Below are 26,982 nucleotides of genomic sequence, written 5' to 3'. Positions count from 1 at the left end.
GATCAAGTGAAGGTCCAGGTACCTAATGCACAACCCACCAGTGTTAAAATGTAATAAAAAATAATTTTAAAAAATAGTAAAAAAAAAAAAAATAATAACAAATAATAAAACATAATATAATATATATAATAAAAAAAAATAAATAATACAAAATAATAATAAATAATAATCATAATAAATAAAAATAATATATAATATATATAATAAAAAAAATAATAAAAAAAATAAATTATAATAACAAATAATAAAAAATTATATATAATAATATAATATATATAATACAAAAATAAATAATAAAAATAATAAAAAATAATAATTTAATCATGAGGCTTATGGTGATGGTTGTATTGAAAAAAATCCAGTTTGAATGTACTTTTTTTACTTGAAGCTCATAACTCTAAAACAACAGTTTTCATATACATACAATATAAAGCATATGTAGGGAAAGGGCAGAAATATAATCTTCAAAGGCAATAACGGAGGGGGAAGATTATTATTTTTTTTTGTACTGGCAAAAACAAATTCTGACCAATCAAGTGAAGGTCCAGGTACCTAATGCACAACCCACCAGTGTTAAAACGTAATAAAAAAAAATAATAAAAAAATAAATTATAATAACAAATAATAAAAAATTATATATAATAATATAATATATATAATACAAAAATAAATAATAAAAATAATAAAAAATAATAATTTAATCATGAGGCTTATGGTGATGGTTGTATTGAAAAAAATCCAGTTTGAATGTACTTTTTTTACATGAAGCTCATAACTCTAAAACAACAGTTTTCATATACATACAATATAAAGAATATGTAGGGAAAGTGCAGAAATATAATCTTCAAAGGCAATAACGGATGGGGAAGATTTTCAGCAGCTAAAAAGAATATGGACTAAATATGAATGGTCCACAAAAGAAGACGGAAAATTTTGATATTAATATTCCTTTGTGAGAAAAAGCAGAGATGGTGAACACTGTGTGACTGAAGGATGAAGAGGGCTTAAAGCTCAAAGTCGGGCGAGGAAACAATGAAGAAGAGCACTGATAGAGCAAATGGCGTGGAAGGAGCGGGGGCTGCGACAGGCTAAGACGATCTCAGAATGGGGGCTCATCTTCCGCTCAGCTGTGTGTCTTGGCCGGCTGTGAAAAGCCACTCTCTTCCTGTCAACACAGGAAGCTCACTGGGCGCAATTGTACTTGAGTGAGAGGGAGCGACATGGGCACAGAGAGCCAAGGACAGCGCTTTGAATAATTTAGTCAAATTATCGATGAATTTAAGATTCCGGTTTGTTGTTGACAGTCACATGGCTTTCTGCTGTGGTGTGTCCACATCGTCAAGTCCAATAAGAGGCACAGTCTTGTACAGCGGCGATATTTACTCAAGCTTGCTGTTTCACACTCAGTCCATTGTCCTGTTATTGGTCACACGTGGTTCTCAGGCCAAGACGAGATGGTCTTTGAATCGTCTACAGTGTTCTTGCTTTCAAGGAGTAGTGTCTTTCAAGCCTTTGTGAGCAAAACCTTCAGTTTTATGTCACTTGGCATTAACACACTAAGACACTAACTCCTTATTTCTAAAATCACAAATACTTCAACTTGCTGATATAGTTAATCTTCAAACAGCTAAAATAATGCATAAGGCTAAAAATAACCAATTAGCTAAAAATGTCATCCAATACTTCTCTACAAGAGAGGAGAAATATGATCTCAGGGAAGAACTACATTTGAAACACTTATATGCTAGGACTATGTTAAAAAAATTACATTTTTACATTTTTACATTTCTCAATTTCTCAATTTCTAAATTTTAATATATATATTTTAAATTTTTAAATTTTTAAATTTTTAAATTTTTAAATTTTTAAATTTTTAAATTTTTAAATTTTTAAATTTTTAAATTTTTAAATTTTTATTTTTATTTTATTTTATTATTTTTTTTTTTATTATTTTTAAAATGTAAACTATATTAGGAAAGCAGGAAGTGAACAAATGTCTTCCTACTCCTTTTGGACATGTGGAACTGTGAACTGATTATGTGATGCATTCAATTGTAATCTGATGCATGTTCAAATGAAATAAAACCATTACCATTACCATTACCACTACTTGATATTATCCAGTGTGTATCAAATATCTGTGAACAGCTGTTGGTGCACTGTTTCATGTGGAATCATCATCATCACCATTCCTGAATCATTTAAAATAGATTTTATCAGCGCACATTGGACATTATCATACAATAGGCTACATGTCTGATTTTTTTAAATGGTATAAAAAGGTAGAAAATTATGAGAAAAGTAAAATTTCCATACAAAATTCATTGATGTAATTTAGCAAATTTCCAAGTCTCTCTTCTTTCTTAAAGTCATTTTAAACTTCACAAAAGATCTTAAGGGTTATGTAACAAAAAAGAAACTTATAGACCCCCGAAATGTCAGAGGCACTGAGCATGAAGAGCAGTGTCTGTCAAGACACGGGACGATCCTTGGCCCAAATGAAGGTTCTTACCGCTGCCGAGTGCATTCCACTAACCATCAGATGGCATTTGAGAGAGAAGGTGGAAGAAAGTTTTATTCTCTGTTGAGAAAAAAAAATGTCACCTTGACATTCCTGGTGGCTTTCAGCATTACTGGCATGACAAAGAGATTCATCGTCAATGGAGCTTCGGGTCATGCAGGAGTGTCAAACGGCAGACGGCTAAGTAGAGATGTTGCATGGGGCATCATTCAAGACTGACCCAGCGCCTCTTGTGTTTTAATGACTGGCTGTTCAACAGGACAACACTGCGGTTCATCATGTCCGCCTTCACTTCTTGAGACCATCCTTACCTAAATCCAACTGACAACATTTAGGGATGAGTGGCAAGGTAGGTTTCCAAAAGCGGATGCTCTATTTGAAGCCATCTTTCCAATATTCCCACTAGCCGCTTGGAAACACTGGCATCAAACATGCGGAGAACCAATTTTTAAGGTGCATTCATTTTCTACCACTTTTCCTCACTAGGGTCGCGGGGGTGCTGGAGCCTATCCCAGCTGTCTTTGGGCGAGAGGCGGGGTACACCAATCAGCCAATCACAGGGCACATAGAGACAATACAAATGTGGTGCCAAGCTGACGGACGAGTGCCAGCATTTTGTTTCCTCTCCGGGCCCAGATGAGGTAGTTGGCTGCATCTGAGGTTCAGAAGGCAGCGGATGAGGCTTGAGGGGCCCAGCAGTTTCAGTAAATAATGGGAGAGGACTAGAAATAAATGCATTAATTAATTCATTCATTTTCTTCCTCTTTTTCCTCACGAGGATCACAGGGGTGCTGGCGCCTACCCCAGCTGTCTTCGAGCGAGAGGCAGGGTACACCCTGGACTGGTGGCCAGCCAATCACAGGGCACATAGAGACAAACAACCATTCACACTCACATTCATACCTATGGACAATTTGGAGTCGCTAATTAACCTAGCATGTTTTTGGAATGTGGGAGGAAACCGGAGTACTTGAAGACACGGGGAGAACATGCAAACTCCACACAGAGATGGCCGAGGGTGGAATTGAACCCTGGTCTCCTAGCTGTGAGGTCTGTGCGCTAACCACTCAACCATCGTGCAGCCCAAATTTTTTAGGTGATTAATTAAATATTGCTTTTTGAAGCGATATTTAGAACCTCCTTAAGATTTAACAAGGCAAGATATAAGTTGTTGGAATTTTTCAAAATGTTGTTCAGTAGCGTAATAAGAACATTATTGGGGGGAAAAGGATGAAAAGGAACAGCCTTTAAGCCCGAGAGCAACGTTGCAACCCGAATGAGATGTAAAGCAGGAGGGAGGAGGTGATGGAGTGGATTCATTAAATATAGGTGTGCAGTGAACACTCCTCACTAGTGAGGCTCAGAGATTGGAGGGGAATCTCAGTCATTTCTTTTCAGTCTTTCATTCCATCACCTTTGGCTCACTATCATTTCCTTTATGCTGTGACTAATCATATAGTCTTCGCCGTATGGAAAGTGTCCTCTCGTCTGTCATACAATCATTTCTCAACATGATGTTCTCATATATGACAAAAATACATGTGAAATAGATGTTATCTGATGACTAAGCGGCTACATTCAATAGTAACACTTGAATTGTTGCACGGACGCTATAAACATATACAGTACTGAAGCCCTTTCAAGCAATTGCTATATTTGTTTTGTCACATTAATTGCATTGCATAGGCTGCACGGCGGACGAGTGGTTAGCGCACAGGCTTCACAGCTAGGAGACCCGAGTTCAATTCCACTCTCAGCCATATCTGTGTGGAGATGCTAGGTTAATTGGCGACTCCACTCCTCCACTCCATCACCTCCTCCCTCCTGCTTTACATCTCATTTGGGTTGCAAGGTTGCTCTCGGGCTTAAAGGCTGTTCCTTTTTATCCTTGTTTCCACAATAATGTTCTTATTACGCTACTGAACAACATTTTGAAAAATTCCAACAACTTATATCTTGCCTTGTTAAATCTTAAGGAGGTTCTAAATATCGCTTCAAAAAGCGATATTTAATTAATCGCCTAAAAAAATTGGGGCTGCACGGTGGACGAGTGGTTAGCGTGCAGAGACCAGGGTTCAATTCCACCCTCAGCCATCTCTGTGTGGAGTTTGCATGCTCTCCCCGTGCATGCGTGGGTTTTCTCCGGGTACTCCGGTTTCCTCCCACATTCCAAAAACATGTTAGGTTAATTGGCGACTCCAAATTGTCCATAGGTATGAATGTGAGTGTGAATGGTTGTTTGTCTATATGTGCCCTGTGATTGGCTGGCGACCAGTCCAGGGTGTACCCTTGTAAGGATAAGCGGTAGAAAATGAATGAATGAATTGCATTGGATGTTAAAAAAAAACAACAACCTTCAGTCGAACAGCTAAACCCCACCAATTGCTGTTTAGACGTTGTCCCTGCAAGGATAATGAATGAGGTTATGGATACGATTGGTCCCAGCCTTGTTCTTTTCATAAACAGCTGCTTCAGCCTGGGTGTTTTGCCCACCGCACACCACTCCTCAAAAAGCTTAACCCATTCATTTCACATGTGTGAAAAACTGAGTTGTGAAGGTGCTTTTAGTCCTTACAGATGATTTTGATACTGTGAACCACTCCGTCCTCCTCCCCAGCCCTGGACACTGCGTTGGCCTATGCAACTTGGACCTTAAATGGTTCATGTTACATGTCTTTCGCAGGACTTTTCCAGTCATGATCAATGATTTTTTTTTTCCTCTACAGTCGCTCCCCTCTCCTCTGGCGTGCCCCAGGGTTCAATCCTTGGGCCTAACTTATTTTCACTCAACATGCTGCCATTAGGACCAATCGTCACCAAACACATGTCATTTTTTTTATGTTGATGATGTACAAGAACGCACCAGGCCCCCCCCCACCCCCACCCCTCTTTTTACTCCTGTTGTGAAGAACCTTTATGTGATTTTTTTTTCCTTCATCATTGCAGTCATCAGCTCGAGACTCGAATGCCCTTTATACTGGAGTAAATCAGTCCCTCCTCTGTAGGCTCCAGTTGGTGCAGAATGCAGCTGCTCGACTCCTCACTAATGCTCCAAAAACACGCCCAGATCCCTGCAGTTCTCCTTTTTCTCCACTGGCTCAAGATATATTCTAGATTCCATTTTAAAGTCCTCCTGTTTGTGTTCAAGACCATTAATGGTCTTGCTCTAGCATACTTGGCTGAACTTGTAACTGTCCGTCACGACTCCAGGGCTCTGGACTCTAACTGAACACACAGCATTAGTCCCTCGTCTGCTGCCTTTGCCCCCAAGCTGACTCCCCACCCGAGTTTTTAAATCTCATTCATGTTATAACATAATAATAAAATTGTAAAGTATGATATGACACTGTGCAAAAAAAGGGTGGAAATTTGACTTCTGACTACTGTTTCTTATGGACACAACCACCCCCATTCATTTCCATTGGTTGTATTCCCAAAAGGGAATCACCCAACTGACCTCCATTAAGCGTGACAATCTCCTCCCTTGAATGGATGGTGTGCTCATCATGTACTTTGACAGCGAGCTCGGAAAGAAAACATTTGGTGAGTGCTTCTCGTGTCCCTCGGTGTGAAACATCTTAGCCTTATAATGAACTTCAATGTTCTAATCAAATAAAGTGAAGCAGTCGGACATATAGTGATGAGTCGAACCCGGGTGTAACATCAACGGAGACCGACATCACATGCTACTTCATTACTGTAGTACACTTAAAGTGGATGGTACATTGATACTTTTGGATGTTTTACACTGCAAATATTTATGGAGTTGCAATGATTTGAAAGTTGCAGTACTTCCCCCTCTGAGTGTTCTCTGTCAGTGCATTCATTGATTGTGCCGTGTGAAATTCTAATTGTGTGTTACAGTAACAAGGCTGCGAATGTGTCAGTGTGGTGTTGGCGGCCATGTACCCGTGCACGCATACACTCACAAGCGTGTACGTGAATCCACGCAGCATTCATCCACACGCTACTCCCTGTCACCCTCCATTATCGGCATGATCATTTATTAAATGTGGCTTCCGCCAGAACGAGTGAGACTAAGAAAGAGTGAGCTCAGGGGAAGGAGGGAATGCTTTCTTAATTAAACGGGGAAAGAAAAAAGAGAAGCAACGTCGCCACAGGCTCAGCTCCTTTGAAGAAAAAAAACATTTATCTCATTCACCGCATTCCCATGCTCCTCCTCATCTCTCTCGCTCGGAGTTTGCACAGCTCCTGATGTCTCATTTACTTGTTTCAGGAAACAGGAGAATGAACACAAGCGCATTCAGTCGTTCAGCAAGCAATGCAGGTTAGACTTTTTTTTTGCAATGCAATGCAGCAGCAAGACTTGGCTGCATCGCTTCAATTTCCCAGCACACAAGCGATTACTTTCTCACTGAGTGTTTCCGTTTATAAAAAATATCTCAAACTAAAGCAACACTTGGCGGTACGAGCTATAAAGCAGGGGTCTCAAACTCAATTTACCTGGAGCAATTTACTGGAGCTAGGGTCTGGGCGAGGCTGGGTTCAAAAAACAACAACAAAAAAACGCATTTATTAAAAACAGAAAAATTAATCAACTTTGCTTTGGTTCCGATTTTCTACAAGAAAAGCTTTGATAAAACATTCCACTGTTCTCAAATATCTTAATTTTTATTTTTCTACACAAAATAAGATCAAGAATAAAAAAAATCAATCAATCAGTAATAAATAAATATAATAATAAAATGGCAAATAATTAAAAATTAAGAAACCACATATAGTTGGTGGGTAGACAAATTATTTTTTTTCAGATTAAAATGAACAAAGCATTATTAGAGCCCTGTAGACATGACAAAGCACGACTATAGTCACATTTATACTCTTTTTATTTACAACATATTGTGCAACTGCAGGGTCTTGAGACACATGCTAACTCGCAAACTGGAGAGCTAGCGACCTAAACGGTAGCCTCCAAGTTATTTCCTTTAAACTTAAAAAGCCAAAAACTTACCGCTTCCACACGGATAGGGAGGATAACTATTAACAGTTATTTAACCTTTAACATGAACATTAATCAAACGTAATAATTTTTTCTGGGTACATTTGCGCGGGCCGCACTAACATTAAACTTTCATACCAAGGCGGGGGCCTCGAACTAGTGTCCTGCGGGCCACATTCGGCCCGCGGGCCGCATGTTTGAGACCCCTGCTATAAAGGATGGATTAGAGTCAAAACCACACATGGAACAATTTGCATTGAATCGCCTCTCAAAGCACTGCAGGATAGCAGGACAAAATGAGGAGAAAAGTGCTACCTGTGTTTACTACACGTATTATCTTTTTCTACAAATTATTTTCAAGTTTCCGCTGTCTGAGGATGACGGTAACCTGGCCAAAGGGCACTTCACTTAAAGTTAATTAATGCCCTTAACGAGACCACACCATGTAAAAAAAAAAACACAAATGCACATGATTTCATTTACACAATCATGGCCACATAAGTTTACAAGGCCTACTTTCCATTGAACTTTTGAACTTTTCCACTGAATCAAGAATGAATCATTATGAACTCGATTTTTTTTTTTTTGTGGCCGCAGATTAAAATACAATTTAAAAGTGAATTGCAAAAATGTCACTTTGACTCCTCCTGATGTGCCGTAGCCTATTTCCAGAATATGCCTTCAGGCCAAATAATCTTTCTTTTCTGTTAAACATTTTCTGCCTTTATTCAAGGCCTTACCTTCTATTCACTCACTCAATGCAGAAGTAATCATTGGTGTTGCATGCAATGATTGATATGTAGACTGACCAATGCAGGGTTCAGTGGTGGAGCCACATATTTTTCATTCAGGTGGCCAAGGTGAGACTATTACTCCCATGGAGGGTGGGGGGGGGGGGGGGGGGGTGGGGAAGGGGGGGGGGGGGGGTTGATAACTGAAATGTCGAGATGCCCAGTGGGGTGGCTGGAGAGAGGCCAAGGGTGGCCGACCACCAATGGCAGAGTGAGACATTGCCTACAAATAGTGATATGTTATGATTGTTGTGTTATGGGGGAAATAATGATTATGTTTTTTTTATTATATTTATTTGGGCAAATACACAATCAAAATACAACTCTCCATTATTTACATTTGTATTCAACTATCTGATCACAAGCCCAAAAGGAGTAGGCTGAAGCAAAAGCTTATAAATGCCTACCCCTTTTTGCAAGATATAATCATGTTCATGCCACTGTCTTGTTTTCCCCTGTTATTATCATTGTAATATTATTATTGTTATTATCATTATCATTATTATTGTTATTGTTATCATCTTTATCATTATTACCATCATTATAATAATCATTAATATTACCTTTTTTATCATTATAGTTAACAATTTTTGATTTTTTTTAATTATTTAATTTTACAGACTTCATTGCTTCTCGTAGAGTGCTGTATCATTCCATCTCTCTGAAATCCGCAGTATTTGTGCTTTTATTGTCAATTTATTAGCCCACTTTTTGTGACATTTACATATCATTATCTGGATTGCATGTGTCTAATCTTGTGCATTAAAAAAACAAGAACTTGAGACTGTGTCTGAACAGGTGACCAACCCAAACATCAGTATCTTCTTGTTAAACCCTACCTGAGGTTTTTAGACGTGTTTATTAGTTTGTGTGTGTCTAGTCTTGTGCATTAAAAATCAAGGTTTTACCGATGACCGGCTCCAGGCCCCAGTCTTCACTTGCTGTGCCTAATCTGGGTTGTTTGTTTGCATTGTATTTTATTGTATTGTATTGTAATGGTTGTTGTATTTTGAGGTATGTATATAATATAATATATAATGTGAGCTCTTGAGCTTTTCTGTTTCACTCATTGAAAATTGAATTTAAAATTTAAAATTTAAAATTTAAAATTTAAAATTTAAAATTTAAAATTTAAAATTTAAAATTTAAAATTTAAAATTTAAAATTTAAAATTTAAAATTGAGAGCCACATCCCCACTGCTGCGTTCAAACTATGATAAACAATGCGGAATTTTGGTTTCATATTTGAGTATTTTAAGTCACCACCTGATAAGTCAGGGAATTTAATCAGGGTTATTGATCCTATGCTGATTTTTCCAAGTGAAAATGTTATTAATTCAAAAGAAAACATTCTTTGTATTTTTCATTTCCACTGGATTTCACTGGTTACAACAAGCTGATGGTTCTTAGTCAGGGAAAGACTACTCGTCAAATACTGTTAAATACAAAATGTGCTGAAATTTGTATCATCTGAAGTAACGTATGGGCACGAGCTGACAGAATCAGATCCACGCAAATTGTGTCAGACTCACAAACAATTTTTTCTCAGTGATAACTGCTATTAACACAGCAGGTACCGAATTTGACGGAACTGGGCAAAGATTACTGCTTAATCGTCACTTCGGTTACTTTTTCAAACTGTGCAGGTTACCTTTTTGTCTACGAGTGTGGTAGTAGTCGTGAAACAAGAGCATGTTTTTTGCTTAATTGACGATTAAATTAAAAAACAACTAAGGAGAACATGTTAAAGTCATCTGGGATAACCCCACAATGCCTCAAGAAGTCCACTGACTTCTCCAAACCCACTTAACACCCTTAAAAAAATGTAATCTTCCAGCAAGACATCTGGCCCATTTGTCTTTTCAGAAAATGCTCCCCAGAGCCGGGCCTGGAATTTTTGCCAGGGCAAAAGTGTCATTAGAGAAGCCGCTCTTGTCACATGGTTGCCCCTCACCAACTGCTCATCACCGATCCTTGCCAACAGGGGAGACATCAGATGTGGAAGGGCCAAAGGCGCCAAGATGGATTGTCCTATTAATTCCGAAGCAAACTTCAGAGGAAGACTGAGTCCTCAGCCGTGATGCAAATGGGGGCTGCTACCATCCAACTCTCGGGAAGCCAGGGTTTGAACAGAAAAGCATTTGTCTCGTGACAGCCCCAGCTGTGGTGTGCTGGGGTGGCAACATCAGTGCCAGCAGGATCAATAAACCAATCCACCGAGCCGGAACCACCCTCAGTCTTAATCTGGAGAATCAGTAAGAAATGGGAGCTCACTCAACAATATTTAACATTACAAACAGTACTTATTTAAGTCCGTTTAATATCTGCGCCATTTGTAGCTCATGTATGGATATTATGGTCAACACTTTGGAAAGTTCCTTCCATAAACATAATGTCAGCTTTATCCATTCTAAAATACGCGTGTTTGGGATTGTCCTGCTCCTTTATAATTCCATCCATTCTGTGGATTTGATCATTTATTTATGAGGATAAATCGCTGAATCATTCACACATATACGCCCACACACAGTGTTGTGGAAAAAGGTCAGTAAAGATTAGCCAATTCTCCCGCTGCTCAGTGTCAGCTCTAAATTTGAGGGATTGAGAAGCCGAGAGGACTCGGATGTGAGAAACGATGAAGAATGGACAACTGTGGAGATATGCAGACATTTGTAAGAAAATAAAAAAGGTGAAAAAGTGAAAAAGTGGAGTAAAGGAATGAAATATAGAAATAGAAATAATGAGAAGAGGGTGGCGATGGGCGGATCTGAAGATGTGAGGAAGTGGACCACTGACTGATGGTTGGCATTTAGCTCGCTGATACCTCTAATTAAGTACAGTCGAGTATGATTGCACTTGTACTTATTCGGCAGCAAGGTGAAATGCTTTACTGTATATAGTGACAGAATATAATCTTCTCACTTTTCATACTTGAGCTTTGATGATAATGTGACATCACCTTTTCTGTTTTACTCATTGAAAATTGAATTTTAAATTTTAAATTTTAAATTTTAAATTTTAAATTTTAAATTTTAAATTTTAAATTTTAAATTTTAAATTTTAAATTTTAAATTTTAAATTTTAAATTTTATTATTTTATTTTATTTTATTTTATTTTATTATTATGTCTCCACTTTAAATGTAAGTTTCTTCTTTAATTGATTTAAAGTAAAGTAAAGTAAAGTAAAGTAAGGTACTTACTTTTACTTTAAGTAAAGTAAAGTGCGTTATAAATTACAATTATTTTATTTTATTTTATTTTATTATTATGACTCCATTTTAATTGTAAGTTTCTTCTTTAATTGATTTGGCTCTATTGACCCATGGTGCCGTTGTATAGAATGATACAACTGAGTGGAAAAATTATAACAGTGGTAAACTGAAACTGAAAATAACGTTATTTTTGCGTGTGCAGAGAAAGGATGATTGTGTATTTTAAAAAAAACACACGTGGAGAACATACAAACTCCACACAGTCTGGAGTTCTGGAGCAACAGAAACTAATTTGACTATAAATAAGTTAATGAAAGGACAATAACTAGACAGATTTAGCACTGGTATATGTTTTACACATAATGTGTAAGACTTGTCAAGGTCCATGCCTGAGCAAGCACACCTTTATGTCCTTCCTTATGACAAGCGGATGCTTGCAAGCTATTCATTTTCCTTTCAGCTAGTAACAATAGGTAGCACGGCAAAACGTGTACCTTTTTTTATTGTCAATCATCTGCTCAAAACATTACGCTCATTACTCGAGGTTGTCAGTGCTTGGCTCATTAAAACAAAGTAACTATGATTATATTTTGTCTTGACAGTCTTTCCTCTCTTCGACAACAAAGTGAAAGAGAAAGGTGTGCTCCGAAGTGGAAATGTTGAAAAGAAAGCAGGGAATGGAGGGACTCATTAAAAAGGTGGTACTATTAGGTTTTCATTGAGTGTTACACATACTTAACAGTACCTGCAGGAGGAGGCCTAGGAATATCAGTGTGTACCTACTGAACCCTGAATGCATCTCAAGTTGTCTTTAACAAACTTCTTGTAAGTGAGTCAGTGTGGTGAACGGAATGACCCCCGCAGGCGAATAATGACTGAAGTTGGCTTGTCGCCAAAATGATTCAATGCCAGTCTGGGTCCCTGTTGGATAATGATTACACGCCTATCCGACAACACCTTGACTACTCAGGCTGGGTTCTAGCGATGCACATGCGGTTCTGACTGACTTGATGAATTGTAGACAGCAGCATCTCCACAGAGAAGCAGATGGCTGTCCAACAGCGCTGATAAACTGACGCTAATGGGCGCACACCCCTTACATAAAAGACGTCACAATACAAGGTATGTTTATTCTCACTCCAAGAAATAGGAATAGGAATAGGAATAGGAATAGGAATAGGAATAAAATAGAATAGAAAGAATAGGGGGTGGCACGGTGGTTGTGTGGTTAGCGCGCAGACCTCACAGCTAGGAGACCAGGGTTTAATTCCACCCTCGGGCATCTCTGTGTGGAGTTTGAATGTTCTCCCCGTGCATGCGTGGGTTTTCTCCGGGTACTCCGGTTTCCTCCCACATTCCAAAAACATGCTAGGTTAATTAGCGACTCCAAATTGTCCATAGGTATGAACGTGAGTGTGAATGGTTGTTTGTCTATATGTGCCCTGTGATTGGCTGGCCACCAGTCCAGGGTGTACCCCGCCTCTCCCCCAAAGACAGCTGGGATAGGCTCCAGCACCCCCTGCGACCCTCGTGAGGAAAAGCGGTAGAAAATGAATGAATGAATAGGAAATAAGATAAGAAAGATAAGAAAATACTCCCTGTTCTGTTTTTGGTATCGTTGGCTTCTCAGTAAGCCTACAAGGTTGAGAGTCCAACATCTGTGAGTTCAAATGTGTGTTAATGATAAGCTAATGGTTCTGGAGGGAGACAAGCACGGAGGCTAATGTAGATGTCACAAACCTATGCCTGAATCCATCTTTCTGTCTATGTCAGCCCTCTTTAATGTTCTAATGATCAACAATCATAGACGTTGCAACAATCTGGCAACGTGTGGCTTAAGAAGGGCCTGATCGGAATTGCTCCCAGGTGCATTCATGCAGGTTGGCGATGCCGGTAGGACCAGCAGTGGACTGCAACACATAACAGACAAGCAGCAGCAGAGCAGCTCCAGCAGAAGATAACAATTACCTCGCATTACTTTACCTTAACACTGCATGAAGTCAGCCATGGCATGTACGACAAGATGAAAAGTGAAAGTGAAAAAATGTTCTCCTGCAGGCTACTGGGAAGCGACTTAACAGAGTGAAATTAATGTTTATATGCTCCACCCCCATGGAAAGACAGCACAGAGAAACGATGGAGGATACATACAAGAATGTATTCATGTGGACTGATTTTGCGTAAGACCGCATATAGACATGTGCTATTTTCTGCTACATTTATGATATCTGATGTGGAAGAGAACCTTTCACTGCTGTTTGATTGCCTTGTTTTCAACTCTTTCATATCTTTATATTATATGGACACATATAGACAAACAACCATTCACACTCACATGACAAAGAGATTCATCGTCTATGGAGCTTCGGGTCGTGCAGGAGCGTCAAACGGCAGACGGCTAAGTAGAGATGTTGCATGGGTGATCATTCAAGACTGACCCGCCACCTCTTGTGTTTTAATGACTGGCTGTTCAACAGGGCAACACTGCGGTTCATCATGTCTGCCTTCACTTCTTGAGACCATCCTGACCTAAATCCAACTGACAACATTTAGGGATGAGTGGCAAGAGGAGTTCCCAAAATCAGATGCTCTCCTTGAAGCCATCTTTCCAACATTCCCACTAGCCGCTTGGAAACACTGGCATCAAACATGCAGAGAACCAATTTTTAAGGTTCATTCATATCCTCACAAGGGTCGCGGGCGTGCTGGAGCCTATCCCAGCTGTCTTCGGGCAAGATGCGGGATACAGCCTGGACTGGTCGCCAGCCAATCACAGGGCACATATAGACAAACAACCATTCACACTCACATTCATACCTATGGACAATTTGGAGTCACCAATTAACCTAGCATGTTTTTGGAATGTGGGAGGACACCGGAGTCCCCGGAGAAAACCCACCCACGCGCGGTGAGAACACGCAAACCCCACACAGAGATGGCCGAGCATGGAATTGAACTCAGGTCTCCTAGCTGTGTGGCCCGTGCGCTAAGCACTTGTCCACACTCAAAACAATTGGAGCAAATTATTTCAACAGCTCTCCCCGTACCCGGGGAGACCTCACAACTAGGAGACCAGGGTTCAATTCCACCCTCTGCCATCTCTGTGTGGAGTTTGCATTTTGATTTAATTCATAGCGGAGCGACGGCATTTTGGATCATGAACAACGTATTTTTATGCTTGTATCATGTAATTATTTTTTCAATAGCATCACTACCACTCCAGCATCTCACAAATGTACACCCCTCACATGTTATTATCTTCTGGAGGCACTAAACTATATAAATGATACATTTTGGGTAAAATGAGTTTTTACATATGTTCAAATAAAATGTAATAATATTATAGTCATCTCACATATGGCAGAGCGTGTGAAGTGGCTGAAGATGAAGCTGGATAAGATCATACAGTAGTTTGCCTGGTCCACATTGATACACAATGTAAAGAAGGCTGTCAAATAAATTAATAAACTAATAAATAAATGCAGCATAGAGATTATGCACATGTTGTGTTGATGTCACTGAGAATCTGTTCTCTGGGCATTATTTCCATGACATAAACCGTGACTATATTTGAATATGTGAGCCATTTTAATTATCTAGCCTTTTGTTACAGATAGCTGTGCATATTATGTTGCATCACCATGAAATTATATATTATCATTTGTTGCTAATGTGACTATTCACCTTTCACAGAAGCAAGGTTAATCATCCTTGCAGTTAGAGAAAACAAAGCGTTTTTTTCGCTGCCGCACTGTGGGACAGCATCACTTTATGTCAACATTGAAGCGCTTACCTTAGGGTATTTACATTTCATACCGCACATATGCTCTTGAAATAATGATGCAGGGGCTAACGCTTCACTCACTAATTACAGTTTCAAGGGACCATTTGTACATGTCTGTACACAACATCTGAAAATAATTGCACCCTTCATTGTAGCCTCCTTATTTAAAAAAAACAAACATCAATACTATTGTTAATATTAAGTTATTTTACATACAGTATAAATTCATATTTTCAACCAAAAATGCTTATATGAGTAATATGAGTATAATTCTAGAAAGCAGAATTCTATTTTGCTACTTTTCAGAAAATGTCCAAAGCTATTCATACTCTTCTTCAGTGCAGTTTGTTTTGTTAATTAGAACGATCTGTATTATGACTGTATTTACACTAATTCTTAAAGGGGACCTACCTACTATACGTACAATCCCTTTAAACTGAGTTGTGGACTCCTATAGAGCAGTTACGCACGCTAACTAGCACAGAAAGTGTTCTAGTACTTCCAGAATCTGCACCTATTCAGCTGTATTTCTTTGGTTTTCATAGTTCCTGTGAAAAAAGGTGTGTTATAATGTATTCCACCCATGCCCCGCCTCCACACACACCCACTCCGCTGTGGTTGGTCACACTGCTGAGTCTATAGAAACACTTCCGGTTTGTCCCGCTAACTGTTGCTGATAATAAATGGTGATTTCGCCCACTGCCAAGTGCATATAAAGACTTCCGGTTTGTGCCGCCAACTTTATAGGAGATGATAAACAGCGATTTATCGTTACCTTTTCCAACAGCCATGTGTTGGATCCCAAATCCGATCCGGAGGTGGAGACTGTACAGTCCGGAGTTTCTCAAGAAAAGAGGTAACTAGCATTTTAGCGTTAGATTTTCTATAGTATCTGTAACGTGTGCCCTGGGGACTAACAGTGTATAAAAAAAACTTTGGTAGAGCCACTAATTGTGGTGGGAAAAGGCTATTAGCAACCCTGCTTTCTCTTTGCTATAATGCTACACACACAAAAGAAAGTCCACCCCTCTGTGACATCACAAAGGAACGGTTTTACCACGCCTTTTCAAACGGAGCGTTTTGAGCTATCTCGAACTTTTTTCAGGGCTTACTTCAAAATGCTTAAACCTCTTTATCTGAAACTTTGGCATCGTTTAACACGAGAATAAAACATTCTAACTACGTTTATTGGTCAGAAAAGTGGATAAAGCATGATAGGTCCCCTTTAAGATTTTAACTCTAAATTTGGCTAGTGAATGAATAATTCTGCACTTAATTGTATACATTCCTGCTGTAGCGCTATGTTAGGAAGAAAGCAGGTGCTCATGAATATTCAGCTTTAGGGAGATGATCCAAGCGGCAGCTTTGCTACCCCATAAAAATTTGCACATGCGTGGATGGGAAGCAATGATAGGCAGTAAGGTTCATGGTGGGTAAGGGACTGACTCCGTTTTTTTTTTTTTAAACCTAATACAGGTTAATGCAAACAAAAAAAAATTAATAATTCATGTTAATTAAAAAAAACAATTCTAATACTTACATTTGTATATTTATTTTTTATTAACTGAAAAATTCTCCTTTTATTTCCTTATTTTTTACATGTTAACAAAATGTTATATGTCCAAAACAGTTCATCCTGTTTCTCAATACCATTCATCCTGCTAAGGGCTGCAGGGAGTTGGCGCTAATCCCAGCTGACTTTGGTCAAAAGGCGGGGTAGACCCTGAACTGATCGCCAGTCAATCACAAACAACCATCACCCAGTGAAGGCTGAACCCAGACTGCTTATACTTCAGGTGAGTCAACCACAAGATTCCAGTGGTTCTTCAACATTCTCCAGTGATGTATCCCCTGTGGAATGATTTTCTCAGCCAGTTCTAGAAGCATCCGTGCAGTCCAGCCAGCCAATGAAGAAACCAACCCAAAATCACCAGAGCTGAGCAACTGCTGCCACGTGTAATAAATGCACTTTTCACCATCTGCCATTGACTCACATTGATTCTTACCTTACTTAGAGTAATGCAATGAGTCCCGAGGTGCAACCTCACACGTTACACCATCAATTGATTTGTATCCACTAATGTGCTTTTTGTCTATTCCAGGTACCTGATAGCCTTTGGGTTTGCAAGGGGGTTGGGGGTGTGAAAAACTGATAAAAAATACACATTAACAAAAGGAAAAAAGAAGGGGGGCATAAGAGGGTAAAAATAGACGTAGTGTACCAGGAATAAGAGAACTGATGTCATTTCACTTGGCGCAGTACATCAAGTCGGAGGCTTTAAGGTGACAAAAGAGATGACAAGAAGAGAGAGGGTCGCTGGACACACTCATATTACCTAAATGATGGATTAGAAGAAACACGGGAAAAGGCTATGGGGAGGGATGGGGATACAGTTAAGCGAACAAGTCACAGGGCAGATGGCTCAAGTGGAGGATGAGGCATAGATGCAACGGAGAGGGGTGTAGAAAGAGGGTGGGGAAGATGGAGGACATTTAGATTGATGAGTCATCACGCAGACGGGAAAGAGATGCTAGAATGCAAAGATGGATGAGCAACTTCAGATGAAAGTAGAGGGTATGAGGGTTATTTTTGTCACCTTTCAAGCGGGAGAGGTAACCGGTTGGAGAGTTGCGAATCTATTTTCTTAGGATGTGAGTATATTTACGCTCTTTTAGGCAGAGCCGCTCAACAGAGACGCTGTAACATGTGATTTTCTTTTGCTTTTTTTTGCTTAATTGGACTACTTTATTATTTACTGTCGGCTGCGATTGGGCCCTTAGTAACCAATTTAGTTCAAAGTGTGTACCTGTTTTTATTGCAATAACAAATACACACCTTTCAGAATTTGACATAGACTACAATATCCTTAAAAGAATGCACACTGACATGGGAGTAGCACATAGCTACACCAAGAAGAATCTAAATGAAAGGTAACGCTTTTGACTTGACTCTCACAATCAATTTTCACTCAATATGGTTTGAGCCGCAGCACAAAGCAAACATCGGCATGTCAATTACCGCATGCCTGTAGACTGTGCTGACGGGTCTTTAATACTGCGGTGCTATATTGACTGTGAACTAAGGAATCATCTTGGGTCAATGTGGTTCTGCAGCAAGACAGAATTCAGGGGGAAACTTGGGCAACATGGAAACAGATATACATACCAGTGGAGTGCAGTCAGAGCCAGGGAGCCCTTCTCTTCTGGTAAGGCCTGGTCAGGCCCCATTACCAGAAGCACTGACCCACCTTTCAAACAGAAATTGTTGTATTTGTATTGTATTATGAAATTAGATTAATTTATCCCCAAAAGTCAATCAGACATCAGGCTTATATGACATCATCCATATTGATTCAATATGACAAAATATATACTACAATAATTTTTCATGTTTTTCCTACAATGAGATGACATTTTTTAACATGGGTTTAAATTTGGTAATGGTAATGGTTTTATTTCATTTGAACATGCATCAGACTACAATTGAGTGCATCCCATAATCAGTTCACAGTTCCACATGTCCAAAAGGAGTAGGAAGAAGCAAAGCTTATTAAATCCTACCCCTCCATCTTGTACTTTTACAAACAGTAACCGTTACATTTGTTCACTTCCTGCTTTCCGTAATACAGTTTAAGGGGTTTTTTTTTTTTTATTAAATTTTAAATTTTAAATTTTAAATTTTAAATTTTAAATTTTAAATTTTAAATTTTAAATTTTAAATTTTAAATTTTAAATTTTTAATTTTTAATTTTTAATTTTTAATTTTTAATTTTTAATTTTTAATTTTTAATTTTTAATTTAAATTTCTTTATTTTTAATATATGATATGACCATTCAATGACATAATGGGTACCATAGTAAGTGTCAATATAGTGATATATATAGCACATCATGACTGGTTCAAGACTCTTCATCCTTGTATTTAGCAAACATCAACTGCTTGTATTGTTTCTTGAATTGGCTCATCGTTGTGCATTGTTTGAGGGTCTTACTCACTCCATTCCATAGTTTGATTCCACATTCTGAAATGCTATGGCTTTTTAACGTAATCCTAGCATATAAGTGTTTCAAATTTGGCACCGGACTTAAAAACTTTGAAGTGATATCCCCCAATGGAAACTCCAAAAACACTTGTTCCTTAATAATGGCTGCTGGCATAAATAAAACTATTTTGCCCAAACATTTTAGAATTCAATGCATTAATAATGTGCCTCTGGGTCGTGATCCATTTGCAGCATTTGAGAAGCTATGAAAAATTGTCACCGTCCCATGAATAGAGATGCAGCTCTTGTATCCAAACAAACAGAATGAATGATAAATGCATGCTAAAAACCTGTGCTTGCTGGTTGATGGGTTCTATGTAGCTAAAGTGCTGTACGCCCATTCACCGTGACACTAACAAAACAACCATGGAGGCCGAATAAGCAGCTTATTCAGCTTCAGGAGACGTTTTTCAGTATATTTCAGTACTTGTGGACAAATGCTCTTGAAGGCGAGACATGGATCTGTATTAAATTAACTTCCTGTTTAGCATCTGATATACACACATACTGATCCATATACAAATAACATAAGTAAGGTTGACTTGGTATGGATTCCACATTGCAGCTCTTGAGTGCAGTCTTTTATTGAAATGATGCTCAAGCACCAGCAAAAACGAGGGAACAACGCTATAGAGGTAGGGTTACGGCAAAGGGGTAAGGTTGAGCTTGGGAAGCGGCACGGAATGAACAAGGAGATATATAACAAACTATCTCTTGGGGGCTGAGGTCAGGAGCTGTAGGAGACGGGAAACCAATACTGGAGTCAGGGGTTGACCAAGAACAATGAACCTGTCTTTCCCAGCATGCACTAGATGCGCCAAATAAAAGGGGAGGCTGATGATGAGAAACGGGGGTGTCCCATGGTACCGCCCCAAATCGGAACAAACAGGATGCACAGTAACAGTCCAGTGATTTGCTGGAGATACAGCGTACTAATTTCAGTGGAACCTCGGTTAGTGTTTTCTTCAGTTAATGTTGATTTTGTGTACATTCTCCAGTGCTGCACGGCGATCGAGTGGTTAGCGCGCAGACCTCACACCTAGGAGACCAGGGTTCAATTCCACCCTGGGCCATCTCTGTGTGGAGTCTGCATGTTCTCCCCGTGCATGCGTGGGTTTTCTCTGGGTACTCCGGTTTCCTCCCACATTCCAAAAACATGCTAGGTTAATTAGCGACTCCAAATTGTCCATAGGTATGAATGTGAGTGTAAATGGTTGTTTGTCTATATGTGCCCTGTGATTGGCTGGCGACCAGTCCAGGGTGTACCTTGCCTCTCGCCCGAAGACAACTGGGATAGGCTCCAGCAACCCCCGCGACCCTCGTGAGGAAAAGCGGTAGAAAATGAATGAATGAATGTTAGCATCCTATTAGCTCATCACTACATGGAAACAGGAACCATAAGTCATTTTAACACTAAACACGTTAATATATTTTTACAATTATACGTAGTTTTACATGCATAAAACACTTTTAAATGACACATGATAGGGATGAATTAACATTTAAGGTTACCGTTACCTTCATTGAAGATGTGAGTGCTCTTAAACTGAATCGTGTTTCTCAACTTTTTTATCAAATGTTGGCTCCATTTTGGGTTATTGAGGTGAGAAACACTGTTGAATTCAAGAAATACTTAATGTCAAAACAAGAAGGTGGCATCCATGTTCATCTCATTGCCACATTGTGTCTTTGGGAACAGAGAGTAAAATATGTGTAAATTAGCGCGTGTTCAACATTCCATGCAAGTCCGTAGCCTGCGTTATGCGGCACGTACAATACGGTGCCATCTTTGGAATCTTTATAATGAGACTCCACTAATTAGCACACAGACGTCCACTGGCTGGGAAATACCCACAGACTCTGATTCCAGTGACACTGTGAAGAGCAGTGGGGTGCCAGAACTCTTCTACATCCTGTGTTCTGCCTGCAGCACAGCTGGATTTCAGCACCATGGACAGTTTCTGTAAGTCTGGAAGTTGAAGAGGGCAGGGTTGCATCAGTGCTTCCCACTGACAAGTCAATCAAATATTCCTGTGTCAGAAGTCATAAGCCTTTACTAAGATGACAATGCTCACTTTTGACTGACAAATCTACAGATGTATTAATTTAATAATATTTTTGTATTATTATTTTTGCTGTGTTTTGCGGTGGTTCACCTTGCTGAGAACTGATTCTCACATTGGGTTGGCTACATCAAAGGGCCGACAGTTTTGACTATGGTGCACTGCAGTTCCACACCACTGAAACATATGAAATTAATACTATTATTATTTTCAAATATTTTCCTTATTACTGTGATTGGCTGGCTACCAGTCTAGGGTGTACCCCGCCTTACGCCCGAAGACAGCTGGGATAGGCTCCAGCACCCCCCGCGACCCTCGTGAGGAAAAAGCGGTAGAAAATGAATGAATGAATTTTCCTTATTATTCAGCCTGATCTGATTAGATTGTGCAGTAAATAGGTGGGTTATATTGCACTGCATATTTCAGTTGTGCTAAAATGTCCCGAACCAGCACCATGAACGGGGACACTGCAGATATACTCATATTTCTCATTTCCACGACATTTACATCACATTGCATGCTTGCACTCCCTTCCACGTATTGCCATTTCCTGTAGCCAGATGTTTGAGCTGGTCCCGTTGGAATAGCGATGCAGCTGCAGTCGGACGTGCAGCGAAACCTGCCGCGGTTCTATTGGGACACACTGAGCTTGGTTTGGATCGGGAGTGCACCAATGCGTCAGGATGAAATGAGTTTGACGCAAGAGGAATCCCCTGTTATTAAGACTCAAATGACTGATTTCACAGCGTGGTGCTTTTTTCTCGTGTTCCTTTTCACGCAATGACAATAAAGAACGAATGGAAAAAAATGAAAAGAGTAATTCGCTAAGTATGAGGTGCGTAAAGGTGACGAACGCAATCCACGCCTTTCTATATGAACACTGAATTCACAGTGAAAGTGCGTGTGTGGTGTGGATGGATGGATGGAAGGGTGTGTGGGAGACAGGAAGAGAGAGAGCGAGGAAGAGGGGGGTGGGGGGTGGGGGGAGTAGGAGGTGGGCGCGCATGTCCAGTTCCTCCATGCAGTCTGCTCTCAAAGCTCGCCAATCTTGCAACGACTTTCCCCACTCCTTCTTCTTCCCGCCTCTGCCCTTCCATGCGCACCGGACACGCATCTCTCTCTCCACAGCGGACGGTGCATGCAGGGGGGCAAGAACTACAAGAAGTCCACCATGGAATAGGAATACCACCTTGGACTATATACACTGTACACGGGAGGGAAAGATTTATCCTCTCTTTTTTTTCTAACGTCTTTTCCCCCTCTTCGTCCCTCTCAATGTCTCTCAACACTTTCTGAAGGGACCCAAGTAAAGAAAAATGAGGATTAATATTTTCTCTTGGCACTTTCTGGGCTTGTGTTCCGTCCTCTGGGGGTTGGCGACAGGAGCGTTCCCCAGCTCAGTACAGATCGGTGAGTTGGGGAGCTTTTTACGCACAAATGTCAATATTATACAAGCGCGCATGAACGGTTCTTTTTAATTAACTCACTCCCTCCATATCATTTTCACATGCGTGCTAAGTGTTTAATTGTGTGGGTGTTTGTTTAATAAGGTTTCCCTTCTTCAGCCTTGATGTGTTTAGACACTGCAGCATCCTTCCTCGCTCTCCCTCCCTTTCTCTGCATCCTTCCTCCCTTACCGTGTGCCTCCCCTCTTGAAAGAAAGACAAACCCTCGATTCCTTACAAAGTACAAACAAGTGATAAAGTTTGCCAAATGTGGCTGGTCCTTGCAAATAACATCCTTCCTCCTCAGTGGCGCGCACACGCACGCAGTGAAGTGTGCGATAATGAATGCACTGCATCACTCCTAGTGGGGGGCAGTTGGGAGGTCCTATAATGAGATTCAGCTCCTTGACTCTGTCTGCCTACAGATGCCATAAACTTAATGTGCTAAATATTTTTTTTTTCCTGTCTGGCATCCGCGAGCACATAGACATATTTGTACTGCTTTGTGAGCAGCAGGCACATATATGGATATGGAATATGCATTATGGTATTGAATGTGCTCACACAGTCAGTAGGTCTGGGAACTGATCCTTTACAATCACTAACATTAGATGGCTTATGCTGCTTCTTATGATGTGTTTTTATGCATGTGGAATATTCGCCCACACGAGTTCACATGTGGCGCTGCTGCTGGGAGTGAAGTGTCATGTTCACATGACCTTTTTGTTTGCTTCTCTGCTATAGTTCACGTAAGGAGACGTTTACATACATCAAACATGACTTTTATTTGAGGTCTGTAGCGGTACCGCTAAGGTCAACATCCAATTTTGTTCATTCATTCATTTATTCATTCAGGGAGCTGGAGTCTATCCCAGCTGACTGAGAGGCAATGTACACCCAAGAGTGGTTGCCAGTCAATCACAGGGCAATTGTAGACAAACAACCATTCACACTAACACCTGTACTTTTGGAGTGTAAAAGATAAGCGTTTTAACTGTGGTAAAATATAAAAAAAACAACATTAAACACTATCCCGGGCTACATGGTGTTCGAGTGGTTAGTGCACAGGCCTCACAGCTAGGAGATCTGAGTTCAATTCCACCCTCGGCCATCTCTGTGTGGAGTTTGCACGTTCTCCCCGTGCATGTGTGGGTTTTCTCCAGTTTCCTTCCACATTCCAAAAACATGCTAGGTTAATTGGCGACTCCAAATTGTCCATAGGTATGAATGTGAGTGTGAATGGTTGTTTGTCTATATGTGCCCTGTGATTGGCTGGCGACCAGTCCACGGTGTACCCTGCCTCTCGCCTGAAGACAGCTGGGATAGGCTCTAGCATGACCCGCGACCCTCGTGAGGATAAGCAGTAAAAAATGAATAAATGAATAAACTATCTCTTAACTTAGTGGACAAGAGGAGAAACATCCACTCTAAACATCTCTCATCTTCTTTCCTCACATTCTTCATCTTTTGATTGAAGTGAGTGTGACCCATCTTTTTTTTAATAGAATTCATAAAAAACCTGCAGAAACCAAATAAAAAGGACAATATAAGTGCACCCTCACGTGTGTGTCTATTGTGTCTGTGATATTCCGAGGATTTGTGTGATATCATACATGTCCAATGTGTCACAAAAAAATCAAAAAATGATATGCCTGTGAATATTGTCATTCATCCAGGTTATTATATTCTACGTGCATTCACTCCATCACAACAGGATTGTTCAGGTTGTGTTTTGCCTCTCATCTGAGCAGGCTTCATCAGTTGGTTCACACACCAGTCAGACTAGATAGGACAACTGTAGTCTGAGTGCCTGCTGCAAGATTCGATCTATTTATCCGCTAAAAGAGGAGGCAGGTCCAGACAGGAGTCGTTTGGGTGGTATCACAGATTGGACTTTTTTGTTTTGGTTTATCTCTGTTTCTGCCTTATGTCCTGTTCTGTGATTTTATTTTACAACACATGTTTCCTGTCTGGTGCCAAATGCATTATCTTATTCTTGTTAGAGGGAGCTGCGGAGCGCACTTGTTTATGATTATGATTAGTAACTATTGTTGTTTTTATTTCCTGTGACCAAGCCTTTATTAGCCTTTGTTTTCAAAATATATATTGTTTTTTATTCTGCGACTTTCCTCCATTTTTGAGGGCCATGCATAAACACTTTTTTTGCACAAATTTCACAAATTTTGCAAGATCAGATAAGTGATGGATATTAAATTTCGAAGCATTTCAGTCTGGTCCGTAAGATGTGGGCGGGGCATGGCAACAAACTTTGATGTTTTGCTTCTGGAGTTGCTGTTCGAACAAAATAAATGTGAATAATTCGGCTCCACAAGGTCAGATCTTCATTATAATTGGTACATATGATTAAAACAACACGCAATGCTTCTAACAATAATTGGTGATGTATATGACGCCCTGAAAAATCCATATGTCACTTCCTCCATCAGTAGCAGTGCCTCCTTGTGGTGACAGGAAGTGACAACTAAACCTATTAATTTAGTGAATCTCTTTCATAATTATACAGCGCACATTAAACAGATTAAACAGATGATTGATGTTTCATTACACGTAGTGGGTGGAGCTTGGTGGAAAACCATTAACTATCACAGAGTCATCACTTCTCATCAAATCTTCAAAAACTTGAAGATTAACGGTTGGGATCTTTTCATGACTACATTTTGCTATTGGCATTGTCCGATCCTTAGAGGTCACCCTCTAATACATGACCGTGTGTAGCAGATTTGCCACCATGTCCTTGCATCCTGGGGTCACCCACAGAATGTGACATCCACAGTCAAAAACATCTATGTTAAATTAGAGACTAAATTGTCCATAGGTGTGAATGAACTAAGACTGACTAGTAACGTCTAAGTCTAAGGTGGACCTCATTTCATTTCCTGGCTCTACCTTCTGTTAATATTACACTTGTGTAAAATGTGTACAATCTCAACATTATTTATCTGAGACACATCAAAAGTGAAGAAAATGAACTATTCTAGCATGACTAAGACACACACTTTACCGTATAATATGTCCTCGCTCTCAAATTCTCTCTCACCGCTCCCATCTTTTGACCTTTACCGTTAAATCACTTTGTATCATAACAGTTAAAACCAAGAAACACAAGTGAAGTGATCTCGGGAGTAAGTAATATATATACAGGGTCAGGCAAAATGATCTGACACATTTGTAGGTTAAATAAAAGGCAAATAAAGGAAAGAAACAATTTTTATTTTTTTAAGTACATATAATGCCATTCTGTAACACTGATTGTAAAAGTACCAGATGGAGGGTACCACTTACTATGGTACCCATTATGTCATTGTATGGTCATATCACCTCGTACTTTGGTACGTGACAAAAAAAAAAAAAAAAAAGTAAATTAAAAAAAAAACTTCAATTATATCAGGAAAGCAGGAAGTGAACAAATGTAACAGTTACTGATTGTAAAAGTACCAGATGGAGGGGTAGGATTTAATAAGCTTTGCTTCTTCCTACTCCTTTTGGACATGTGGAACTGTGAACTGATTATGGGATGCACTCAATTGTAATCTGATGCATGTTCAAATGAAATAAAACCATTACCATTACCAAAAAGCAGTAGCTCTGAAGTTGGGAACCCATAAAAAATGGCGTTTCGAGCTGGTACGGGATCACGTCTGCCAAGATTGAAGTGCAAATGGAACGCTTGTTGTGCGATGAAAGCGCGATGCTCACCAATCCAATTCAGGGCAGCAAATGAAAAAGAAACAAAAACAATGGCATTATATGAAAAAAATGCCACTGCATGTACTTTTAACTTTACGTTATTTGCCTTTTATTTAACCTAAAGATGTCTCAGATAAGTCTGCCTGACATAGTGTATGATAGTAATATAGTAATATGGAAGGTATTAGGACGCATATCTTTGAACAAAAAACCCTGGTTTCTCCCCAAATCTTCCTTCTTCGCCCACTAAGGTCTTTTGGACAAAATCCTTTAAACTTAGTCGGAACAGTTTAGGACATTTAAAAAAAAATTCCAGCATAATGCGCACCAGTACACAAATAACTTGCATAGAACCACCCTGATCTCAAGCCAATCAAGCAGTTTTTGGATGGATTCTTGGCAGGAAAAAACAAAAATCCTCCACCAAGCTGTTATTGGCGAAATGATGGGGATC

General features: G+C 39.6%; 1 protein-coding gene across 9 annotated transcripts in view; it reads left to right on the top strand.

Moving 5' to 3' along the window:
* The first annotated feature begins 22,412 nt into the window (after positions 1–22,412).
* gria4a (glutamate receptor, ionotropic, AMPA 4a) overlaps positions 22,413–26,982 on the top strand; it is a 120,291-nt gene continuing 115,721 nt past the window's right edge. For all 9 annotated transcript variants that reach the window (XR_009131498.1, XR_009131497.1, XM_058080676.1 and 6 more), the window contains exon 1: positions 22,413–22,785. Coding sequence is in view for 7 of the 9 variants with exons in the window: in XM_058080676.1 (XP_057936659.1) it covers positions 22,692–22,785 (94 nt within the window). In the remaining 2 variants the exon portion in view is untranslated. The remainder of the gene's footprint in view (positions 22,786–26,982) is intronic.

Source organism: Doryrhamphus excisus, chromosome 8, assembly GCF_030265055.1.
Source record: "Doryrhamphus excisus isolate RoL2022-K1 chromosome 8, RoL_Dexc_1.0, whole genome shotgun sequence".
NCBI classification, from domain to species: Eukaryota; Metazoa; Chordata; class Actinopteri; order Syngnathiformes; family Syngnathidae; genus Doryrhamphus; species Doryrhamphus excisus.
The sequence above is the reverse complement of the archived record's forward strand: the minus strand, read 5'-3'. Positions and strand labels throughout refer to the sequence as shown.